This window comes from Macadamia integrifolia, chromosome 14, assembly GCF_013358625.1.
Source record: "Macadamia integrifolia cultivar HAES 741 chromosome 14, SCU_Mint_v3, whole genome shotgun sequence".
Classification (NCBI taxonomy): domain Eukaryota; kingdom Viridiplantae; phylum Streptophyta; class Magnoliopsida; order Proteales; family Proteaceae; genus Macadamia; species Macadamia integrifolia.
In genome coordinates, this window is record NC_056570.1 from 899602 (window position 1) to 911384 (window position 11783).

The 11783-nt window shown below is 41.6% G+C and overlaps 1 protein-coding gene and 1 pseudogene across 1 annotated transcript; both read left to right on the forward strand.

The window, feature by feature from the left end:
- Positions 1-1683, forward strand: LOC122060977 (eukaryotic translation initiation factor 4B2-like). Its single transcript, XM_042624115.1, has 2 exons — positions 1-495; positions 1272-1683. The coding sequence occupies exons 1-2, from the start codon at positions 50-52 to the stop codon at positions 1294-1296; spliced, it is 471 nt and encodes a 156-aa protein (XP_042480049.1). The 5' UTR covers positions 1-49; the 3' UTR covers positions 1297-1683.
- A 6185-nt stretch (positions 1684-7868) lies between these two features.
- Positions 7869-9743, forward strand: LOC122061452 (annotated as a pseudogene).
- Positions 9744-11783: the final 2040 nt, after the last annotated feature.

Sequence of the window (11783 nt, forward strand, 5' to 3'; positions counted from 1 at the left end):
CAGTTGATATCTGGTTTTATGTTTCAGGCCAGAGACAGAGGAGGAGAAGATGCTGAAAGAAGAAATAGAACATCTAAGGAAGGAACTGGAGAAGGAAACTGCAGTAGCTGTAAATGGGGAGAGTCTGGAGTCTGGTGGAGAGCAATCTAGTCTACATGAGCTGATATTGAGCAAGGAAAAGGACCTGGAACTGCTGATCCGTGAGTTGGATGACAAAGTGAAGTTTGGCCAGAAAGCCCTTGAGAGGCCTGGTTCTGGAGCAGGGAGGGTTGCTGGCTTTCCTGACAGGCCTGGGTCTGGAGCAGGGAGGGGTGCTGGCTTTCCTGAGAGGCCTCCCTCTCAGTCTGGCTTGTCAGAGGACTACAGAAGTATGGAATTTACTGAGAGGCCTCGGTCTCGTGGCACGGGAGATGTGTGGACCAGGACTGGAGACGACAGAAGAGCGTTTCAGGGTGGCAGGGAAAGAGGATTTCTTGGCAATAGAGACATGGACAGGTATTGTAGTTGTATCTTTTATCTTCAATTCAAACATTGTGGATCATGTACATGGTGTTTGGGCCTAATCAAAATGAGGAAACAAAATTTAGTTTTGCTCATGTCGGGATGTTAGTAAACTTTAAATAAAATAAAGAAAAAGAAACTAGAAAAAGGGAACTTGTTACCACGTTGGTGGCAAATGCATTGCAACCATAGCCAGTCATTCTGCCACATGGCAGCTCCTATGGGGCTGAAATTTTGTGGACATGTGGACCTGAGGTCATTTGTTTACGTGTCAAATATCAGCTCAATTAGAGTTTGCCACGTGGCTAAACAAAGCATTAAAAAAATTCAAGAGTAAAGAGTGCGCAATAGACCACCAGGGGGAACGGTAAATGACTGAATCCAAGGCTGAGATTGGACATGTGGCCAATCCAGACCAGTCCCTAGATAATCCAAAGTTTGGATTTGCCTTATTACTCTCACTTGGCACAACGCGTTGCATTTGGTGTGCTGACAAGTACTCACAGGGAAAAAAAGGTGCTCTAAAACTCAAACTAGGAGTCACTAGCTCTCTCTCCCACACGCGTCGCGTGCACACACACACACACACACACACACACCTTGGTTGTGGGCCTTGATTGGGAAGACCACCTGTCTGCACATTGTGTGGGGATTTTATTTGGTTCCTATGTACACGCTACTATAATCATGCATCTATGTACACACTGTGCATTTTGCTGTGGTCATTATTTCAAATGTTGACCTGCTTTTCATCCTTTGTTCTTTGGCAGGCCCAAGTCTAGGGAAAGATGGTGAGAAGTCTGTTGGCCTGGATTCATTGAGGTTTTTTTTGTTTCCGTTTTGTCACCAGGACAGAATAATGTTATTTTTGTTTCTTCTTTTCTTTCATGCACTAAGTGGGCCGAGAAATATAGCGGAAAAGCTTGGATAATTTATTGTTTCCTCCTCATACTGGGTGTAAAATTGCAAATTTTTTGTCCATGACGAGTCAAGCGGCCGGCCTTTGTTGTTCCTAGATACAACCCCCCCACCCCCAATTGTATTCCCAATTGACTGTCATGGGACTTGCCATCTTTTTTGCTCAGCAGCATTAGTTTTGGTGGACTTGCCATCTTTTTTGCTCAGCAGCATTAGTTTTGGTTCTTTGTAGTACGGTATGCAATTAATCAGTTTTGTCAACCATATTGATGTTCTCATGCACATAGGTATATTGAGATGCTATTTATGTTGAATTTGCAACCTTGCCAAAAATTGGGTAGGGTGATTATGCTTACTGCAATGGCTTTTTCTTTTGATTATCCTAAGCTAGCAGGGCGCATGGTCGGCCACAAGTCATCCCTGTGCCATGACTGGAATACTCCATCTAAACCAGTTGGAATACTATTTTTCTGGCTTTTTGTTGGGGGTGGGGGTGGGTTTCTTTGTGCTGAGGTTCTGTGTGGTGAAGCTGCAAACGGTTGCCTGCTTGCAGATTGCTGCAGAGGCCTGGGAAAGATCCGACTCCTAGGAATCATTTCTTGGGGTCTCACATGTCGATGTGCCAAGGAACGTGCAATGGTGCACTTGTTCTCTGATGTTGAAGACGTGAACATAGGTGTAGATGTGGATGCGTCCATGGCACTCCAAAATCACTGGTGTTAAGCTTGTTTTAGCATCTCCGTAACTGTTATCTGTGTGTTTTTCTGGTGTGTTCGTTAATATAAAATTACTTCTCTTGTCACTAGTCAATGGCAGATAGAAATTTTCTGTAGTGGAACTCAACATGCAATATATAGAAAGTCGGAACAACGCCTGCAAGGGCAAATTGCAGCATCCAAACCGAGCTTTATGAGTTGCCTCATCTTAGTTTTTTTGGGGTAACCGAGATAACTCATCTTGCTTTTAATATTTCATTGAGTTGCCTGGTCTTGGATGCAAATTTTTTTGACGAATTGTTAGTTGCAGGCGGGCTACCCCACTCTGAATAAGCCATGTCATTGTTAAACTCTGCTCAAACCATGGAAGTATGCCAGTTGTTGTGCCCCGGCAGAATGAGGGAACCAATGGCATTAGTTGATGCCAACACTGTGAGCTGCATTCCTTGGATCATCCATGATCATAGACCAATATCTATGCCGTATTCTGAAGGGAAAAAATAGAGTAAAAATCAGCTTTCAGAATGCGTTCAAAACTTAATATCTATTCCAAGAATGCCTACCAAGTAAAACCTAGTTTGAATATATAACTGGACATGTTTTAGAGAAAACTTTCAGTAAAGCCCTGTTTGTTTCCAAGTAAAAGCCACATGCATGAAAATTTCCTTGTAAAATCAGTTTAAAAAAAAAAATTAATTGAAATATTTTTCTTTAAAAAGGGTTTCCCTGGACCTTCAAATAAAATTCTACATTAACGTGGACGTCAGTCAGCCTCGTGAGATTTCAAAACTTTCATCCTACATTATCAAGGAAGACATCTACAGGTACCTGTATGTACAGGAATTTCCAGGTATATCAGGTATATGTGTGTATTAATACAAGGTATGTACCCCAACCTCGACTTCGGGGAGTAGACAGCCTTCTCACTAAGGCCAATATCTATACCGTATTCTGAAAGATAAAAATAGAGTAAGAATCAGGTTTCAGAATGTGTTCAAAACTTAATATCTATTCCAAGAATACTTACCATATAACACCTAGTTTGAATATACAACTGGACATGTTTTAGAGAAAACTTTCAGTAAGGCCCTATTTGTTTCCAAGTAAAAGCCTCACGCATGAAAATTTCCTTGTAAAATCAGTATAAAAAAAAAAATTAATTGAAATATTTTCCTTTAAAAAGGGTTTCCCTGGACCTTCAAATAAAATTCTGAAGATGTACAGGAATTTCCAGGTAAATCAGGTATATGTGTGTATTGATACAAGGTATGTACCCCAACCTCGACTTCGGGGAGTAGAGAGCCTTCTCACAAAGGGACCCTATGTCATTAAAGACTGATTCCTATATATATACCCCAAGAAACTTTTACAAGTTTCCAATGTAGGACTAAACTTAAGCTCACTTGCTTCACTTGTCAAAAGGACTCAACAAAACAAAAAAATACTAGAGAGTCTTTACTTAATGTTTTGAAACTTAAAACACCAACAACGGGAAGCCGCATTATTATTGGAACAAAAATATCACAAATGACCTTTACAGAAAGGGGCATATGCTAAAGAAACAATACAGTATAAAATAGGCATTCGAATATTCAAGAAAGAAAAAGAAACTGCAATTGGGAAGAAAGTTGCTGCTTGTTGCAATAATTTTTTTTTGTCACCCCATGGTGGTGTAATGTCCGCTGAAAATTTGGATGAAAATTGACAAAAATATCTTCAACAAACTCCGAACAAACCTTCCAAAGTATGGTCCTATCAAGAGAACGCTCCCTTTGACAGACAACCTAGTTGTGCAACGTGGCATAATGATGCCATTTTCAACCATTGCATAGAGAAGGTTACAGTTTGGATTAGCCACTTGTCAATTTTCAATATATCCTCATTGTATGTACCCTCTATATAGTCCATGTTTTATTATACACTCTCATGGTAGTCTTGGACTTCCAAAAACTTTATTTTGCCAGTTGGTCAATTCAATGCAGAAATTTGACACATGAGATTATGGGTCGACCAGATAGGCCACTCTTCGTAGGAGGACTACGAAACTATTTCCCCATTTGATATTTGCATAACACGGATTACAAACCACTGAAGAACATACTAGGCGGATAAGGAAACAGGCTGAGAATGAAGGGTGTCGGGTGGAGAATGGAGTCCATGCAAGTGAGGGGTGTAGGGTGGAGAATGGAGTTGGTGCAAGTGAGGGGTGAGACTGTCAAAATATGGAAAGAATGTGCATAAGTTTATTAAGGTGGTAGTCTTGGACTTTCAAAGCTTTATTTTGCCACTTGGTCAATTCCATGTAGAAACTAGCTAGACATGTGAGCAGGGAGACAGTATGGGTCGACCAGATAGGCCTCTCTTGGTAGGCGGACTATGAAACTTTCGCCCCATTTGATATTGCATTACGAGGGTTACAAATCTCTGAAGAAAATTCTGGGGAGACAGGGAAACAGGCTGAGACTGAAGGTTGTAGGGTGGAGAATGGAGTCAGTGCAAGTGAGGGGTGAAACTATCAAAAAGATAGAAGGTCCATAAGTTTATTGATAAAGAAATTACAGTCTAAATCTAATTAGCTGCTCTGTTCTTACCTAGTAGACATGCATTTTATTAACAGCTTTGGACAAATGCTTATTTAACCTCTGTTTCTGACACCTAAAGCTTTGTTATAAGAGTTTGGAGGGAATACAAAATTTCTAGCCTAATTATGAATTTTCCTGATTCCAATAAAACTAGAATTCAAAACAACTGAATGAAAAACACCAATTTAGACATCAGCAACAGATCTCAAATCAAATCAATAACAAGAAACTGGCAATTTGTCCACAATTTCTGAATCGATCTTAGTAGCAGCAGTACATAACAAAGAGATGGCAAGAACCCACATTCTAAGTAGAGTCCGGATGACCTGCCCATAGTGCTTCTTGGCCAAAATACAGGAGGGAGTTCCTTTGGCACAGTATGGGATAGGAAATTGACAGTAGTTGGTGCAAGATGAAATGGCTACCAACAACTTCAAAAGTTGTTAGCCAATATTTTGTTTTTGAAATCCCTGGTGTATGGCAGTTTGGCTCATTATCTCTCTCTTTCTCTCGCAGCTTAGAAAGAAAAACCTTTCATTTGAGGTCATTCAACAGTTTAGACACATCGAAACAAAATGGAGGTTTTCAAATATCCAGTATGTAGCAGAGATGAAAGAACAACTGAATATATAGCCAATGTGCTCTCCATATGTACCTGGTAACAGAGACCTTTATCAGATGAGTTATTTACTCTCATCCATCATTTTCCCCCGAGCAGGGCTTAGTAATTAGGATCACAGTATGAAAGAAGAGCAATTCCTATCTTAATAATGACAATAAGTAAGTAATTCATGTGAGGATCATCCATTTACACAGATTTAATACAGTACTCAGTCTGAAATTCATTCCTCTTAATTCAATTCATTCAATATATGGTGATGATGTTCACAATCTAATTAACGAAACAACTCAGAAGAGATCAGGTCAAATAAACTCATTGCATCAGCTACTAGCTAAGATATACAAAAGCGGTTGTACTTGTTCCATATATACGCGAATTGTCTCTAACTATCGTCTAACTGCAGACCCAAGTAAGATGGCGGCAACAGCTCCACTAAACATTCCGATCCAAAAGCTCCTCCGAGCATCCACCGGATCCGGCATCGGCGGCGCCGATGGCACTGTAGGAACGATTCCAGATTCCACGGGAACAGACCGATCAAGGAACAATGGCTGCGCATTGTCTTGAACAGGAATCCCAGATTCCACCGCGGCCGCCTGATCAAGACCTAACGCTAGCGAATTGCTCTCAAAGGGAATTCCAGTGACGCAACCAACGGGTGGAAGTGGATAATACCCACCACCGACGTTAACATGACACTCCACCTGAGCAGTGACTCTAAGCAAACCTTGAGCCCTCCCGGATGGTCTCCAGAGCTGCAACGTGAATACCTCTTCTTCGTCGAAACGGATTCGGGAGAGGGACAATACCGTAGAGCCGATGACCTTCTCATTGTGGATCGGGGAAGAAGGCGAGAGGACTTGGATCGTAACACGAGAATCGGGGTCTTGCAGGGTTCGAAGAGAGATGGAAAAGGAAAGCTGCTGGTTCCAAGCAGGATTGAGATTCCGGCAGTTGAGGGTTTTGGTACATCTTTTGCGTTGTGGGTCGACCCAAGCGACCGCGTAGCACTTCATTCTTCCTAGAATTCTCACATCCTTTACACCTTCAGCGCTCAACACAGTAAGCTTCAATGTGGCTTCGCTCTGTTCCTGCTGCTGCTCCTCACTAGGCTCCCCTGCCATGTATCGGTTTCCGACTTCCGAATTGCCCAACCAGTCGTCGCCTCCGTAGTCAGTGGCGAACCGTAACCGGCATTGGAATGGACTCGACGTCCGGTGGGAAGAATTTAGAATGTCTCAAAATCTACGGGAAATGGCGCCGAAAGGTCGCTGGGGGCAAGAGTGGGATCCACATGTCCACCGTCCGAAATTGGGATTGACCCTCTTTCGCCGTTACGAAAGTTAAGAGTGCCGTAACAGCCAAGGGGTCATAAAGTCTTTAAGCTATATTAGGAAAGATGAAAAAGAGAATAACATATGAATTCTTTTATCGTCTAAATTGGAAAAAATTTGTACATGCAAGTTTAAAAGAGGGGAAAATGCTCACTTGTATTCTTCTCCTTTTTTTGGGTTCAAATTGTCTATAGTGAGCGGTGAGTTACAGTGAACAATTGGCAACTAAGAACAGCCGAACACACACCCAAAGGGATTCCCAATCATTCTGATGCTCACTGCACCAGTACAATGGTAATAAACGATTTTCACATTTTTCTTGCCCATACTATACAAACCTATGGGGTATGCTAAACCCCATTGGTTACCTTGGGAATCAAACTAAGTACACATTGGGCAAACCTGGTTGGTTTACCTAGGTGGAGGGGTAAATTAGGAAGTGTAGAATATCAATGGAAAAGGACTGATGAAACTTTGTTTTTGTTTGGAGAATCGGCAAAACAAGTTCAAGGTTGGAGACTTTAAGTAAATATAAGGTGAGTATAAGGGAGTGATAGTAACTATCCCAAAAACGAATTCTAGGTGGAGAACATGTAATGAGACCCAAAAAGAAATGTGTTTGATATGCATTCTCGTTCATGAAAGTTAAAGAATGGGATCCATTTTGGAATTGCTATCTAGTCCATTGTGCGTATCGACTCAGAATGACAGTAGTTTGTTCCAAACGGATCCGACTCCTCTCTTGAACAAGAATACCACGTTGAGAGTCGTTAGATCAAAGCTTAGTCGTGTGTCAATTACCTAGATACCTATGGGCAAAACCTGAACAATCACCACTCACAAGTGAGCCGAATCCATTTCAAACAACATGGTCAAATGAATGGAGTTGATCTCATAGATGGTGTTTGGAAGAAAAGTCGTTGGAGAAGACCCACAACCTTTTCGTGGAATTCAAACTGAAATAAGAACGACGAAACGGAGGAACGGGACAGAACGACGGCTAACATGTAAACATCAGATTCCTTCACAGAGGGAGACAGAAAGATTAAAACTAGTTTTGCATTTTGCTACAGAGACTTTTTATTGCTATTTTGCTGATAAGACTTTTGTTGCAACAGCTTACAGCTATAGCATCACTTTCATTTTGGCTTCTTTTCTTCTCCCCCTCTCCTCAAGACTGAGTTATGGTGCTGAGTATAAACTGGGTGAGTGTTTGTTGGTAACGTATGTATGGTATCAGATTGAAAAAAATGGAGTTTGGAAGAAGAGTTATGGTGGTCTGGACTTGGAGGCTGTTGTTGCTGTCATGGGCGGTGGTTTTAAGCATAGAAGTGCTAGCGGTGACGACTGAAGTTTTACCAACATGTGATTTTCCGGCGGTCTACAACTTTGGTGACTCCAACTCCGATACTGGAGGTATATCAGCTGCGTTAGTCCCGATTGTTTCACCTAATGGCGAGAACTTCTTTGGCAAACCTTCGGGAAGGATCTGCAATGGCCGTCTCATTATAGACTTCATTGGTAAGAACTATAGCCACCGCCCAACCACCCACCATCTTCTTTCTTTCTTTCTTCAGCTAACTAACTGGTGGGTTCTGTTCAATCTTATCTGCAGCTGAGCATTTAGGTTTACCATATTTGAGCGCGTATCTGGATTCGGTGGGAAGCAACTACCGGCGTGGAGCGAATTTTGCGACAGGTGGATCAACCATTCGGCTGCAGAATGAAACCATATTAGTGGCATCCATAAGCCCTTTCTCCCTCGACTTCCAGGTCACTCAGTTCACCGAGTTCAAAGCACGTACTAGCGACCTCTACAATCGAGGTAACATAACATAGTGGTTGGTTCTTTCAGTTCAAAGTTCAAACAGTTACAGTGCATGTTTCTGAACTTTCTTTCACAGAGGAACAAATCTAAAAGTGATCTGGCAAAACTGCCGAGACCCAAGGACTTCTCCAAGGCCCTGTACACGCTGGACATCGGACAGAATGACCTCTCTGTTGGGTTCAGGACGATGAGCGACGCCCAGCTTCGAGCGACCATTCCTGACATTCTTGATAAGTTCTCAACAGCAGTTCAGGTAGGATTCTACCCTTAATCGTAATTCCATTCTATGTCCCTTGAAATTTCAGATTTGGTGGTGCGATTTACATTGGGAAATTTTGAATTATAATCAAAGAGAAGATTAATTGATTGATTGATATGGTTGCAGCAACTATACCAACAAGGGGCGAGGACTTTCTGGGTACATAACACTGGACCCATCGGTTGCTTGCCCACGTCCGTGATGTACCTTGGTCCAACAAAGCCGGGACTTCTGGATGAGCGGGGGTGTCTCAAGTCTCACAACGACATGGCTGAGGAGTACAACTGGCAACTCAAGCAGAGAGTGATCAAACTCATGAAACAGCTCCCCCATGCGGCCTTGACCTATGTGGATATGTGTACCTCCAAATTCGCCCTCATCTCCAATGCCAAGGATCAAGGTTTGGACTTTCAGGCTTCTTTCATCACTAAAATCTGATCCGTACTCATCTAAATTTCTGGGCTTGCAGGGTTCGTTGATCCTCTGAAGATATGTTGTGGGTACAAGAAGGGAGGATATCATGTGTTTTGTGGGAAGAAGGGGAGCGTCAATGGTAGCGAGGTCTTGGTGCTTCTTGTAAGGACCCTTCACGCTACGTTAACTGGGACAGCGTTCACTATACTCAGGCAGCAAACCAGTTGATTGCAGACAATATTCTCGTTCGGTGGACTGTCCAACCCACCGGTTCCCCTCATTAGAGCATGTTACAGGGATACCAACACGTATTGATCACTGCTCAAAGGCTTTTATCGCCTCTATCAAAGCAGCAGACTTCTCCAGTAGCTTATGTGAGGGCATGGGGTTTCACATATGAACCGCTTGTTTAGTTATTGAATCATGGACAGCACAAGCAAGAAAACAAGAGGATTTCATTGATTACATTACAACTTTGATTCAAGCCAGTTCTCATTTTTGTTCTGCATTTTCTCTGTGGGGTTTGAAGAGGATAGTATAATGAAGATAAGAAAAAAGACTTAATTGAACCCATGCTTCGCTCTTAACGTATATAAAATCAGAAATTTCATTCTCTGAATCACTTGGGCTTCATAACTAGATTCTTCTATGACTCTACCCTCTTCCATCTTTGTGGCCAATGTTAATCACATAATTTTGAGATACTATGTCCTTGCAACAAGATTACAAGCTTTGAATCAATCATTCTATTGCTTTTAGCTTCGGTGAAAGATGTGGAGGAAGGAGCAGCTCCCTAGTGAAATTACAGGCTTTGAATTCTTTCAATATACTTAATGATATGATTTTGATTTCAAATCAAATCTCTTAAAATATGCTACAAGACAATAAAAGGAAGATTTCACATTCTAAATGCACCACTAGAGTAGAGGTGCCATTAGTTCACTTCTTACCCCATGGGGAAGATTCTATTCATACTTGTACCAGTGCCTGCAGCGGATCCAATCTCCCATAACCCTACCCTTAGCCCACCGCAATCATCGCCCTCAAACAGAAATCAAAACTAAAAAACAGAGGAACAGGACAGAATGGCCAAGTCTACAACCGTAGAGAAGGTGTGAGAGAGACAGAAAGTAGAAAGCTTTTGTAGTCTTGCATTTTTCTTAAGAAAGTCACTCTCCATGTGGGCACTGCTGAGTGGTGAACTTTGCTGGTTCAAAAAAAAAAAGAGCTTTGCAAAATTACTCTTTTGGCTATGTTTGATTGCCAAGCACCACATCTCACATTACTCGTAATAAAGAGCCTGCGGAATTATATCAACACCTAAGGGGTTGTTTGGTTCGATAAATCAAATAGTGTATATATCGGGTATGAATGTCAATCTTTTGATAGACATTCTTCTGAATTATGTTTCTTTCTGAAAAATTGTTTGGTTGCCTTGAGGTAGGGGTATCAATCAGTCGGTCTGACTCGGTTTCAGTCCAGGTTGAGTCGGTTTTGGTGTGGGAAAGCTGAAACCGAAACCGAACCAATAAGGAAATTTCGGTTTCGGTGCGGTTTGGTTTTGGTTTGTCTTCGGTTTCTTAAATCGATTTGTAATCGGGTTGGTTTTGATTTTTCGTCCAGTTTGGATTCGACTTTCCATACAAATGTATACAAAACTATGCAAATTTTGATTTTTTTTAATGAATTTTGAAGTGTTTCGGTTTCTTACCGGTTTGGTTTCAGTTTCGATCCGAGTTTTGAGCCGATTTCGGTTTGGTTTTGGGTTCATCTAATTTTCGGTGCGGTTCGATTTGGTTTTGGGTTGCAATACTCCAAACCGAACTGAACCAATAAGGCTTTGGTTCTGTTCGATTCGTGTTGTTATCGGTTTGGTCTGACCGATTTTACCGGTTCGATTTAGGAATTGACACCCCTACCTTGAGGCTAGTACATGTTTCTCGCGGGTTAAGATATTGGCTTCCATAGAGAACTTTTTTCCGCTTTCTCCTTTTATATTAAGTGGTAAAAATATTACTCAAATCTGAGTTTAAGTGTTGAGGTAAACTCAGATTTGAAATACATCTTTTGTAATATGGTCATTTATGGGAAGTAAGGTGCTCACTTATGAAGGTCAATCTAGTGAAACCAAACAGCTTCAAAAATTAAGAATTATCATTCTAAAGAATGTTATCCCGAAAATTTACTCAACCAAACACCCCCTAAAGCAGCCTTTTAGAAGCATTAAGTATTTTTGTAGTACACTTTAGTACTTTACCACTCTATATACTTGCAGATCGAACTTGGCTATACTATTTTTCTTCTAAGCATAATAAGTGAAGGGGGAAATCTTGATAGCAGAAAGGTGGGTGAGTGTCTGTTGTTGCCGTATGTATGGTATGAGGTTGAAAAAAATGGAGCTTGCAAAAAGAGTTATGGTTTTTGGGCTGCTGCTATCATGGGCGGTTTTAAGCATAGAAGTGCTGGCGGTGACGACTGAGGTTTTACCCTCATGTGATTTTCCGGCGGTCTACAACTTCGGTGACTCCAACTCCGATACTGGAGGTATATCAGCTGCGTTTCTCCCGATTACTTTACCATATGGCGAGACCTTCTTCCGCAAACCGTCG

What these genes read in the sequence shown, in the direction of transcription:
- LOC122060977 (XM_042624115.1), top strand. Translation starts at nt 50, where the DNA reads ATGCTGAAAGAAGAAATAGAACATCTAAGGAAGGAACTGGAGAAGGAA. An exon ending in GGCAATAGAGACATGGACAG is followed by an intron (nt 496 to 1,271) that starts GTATTGTAGTTG and finishes GTTCTTTGGCAG; the next exon opens with GCCCAAGTCTAGGGAAAGAT.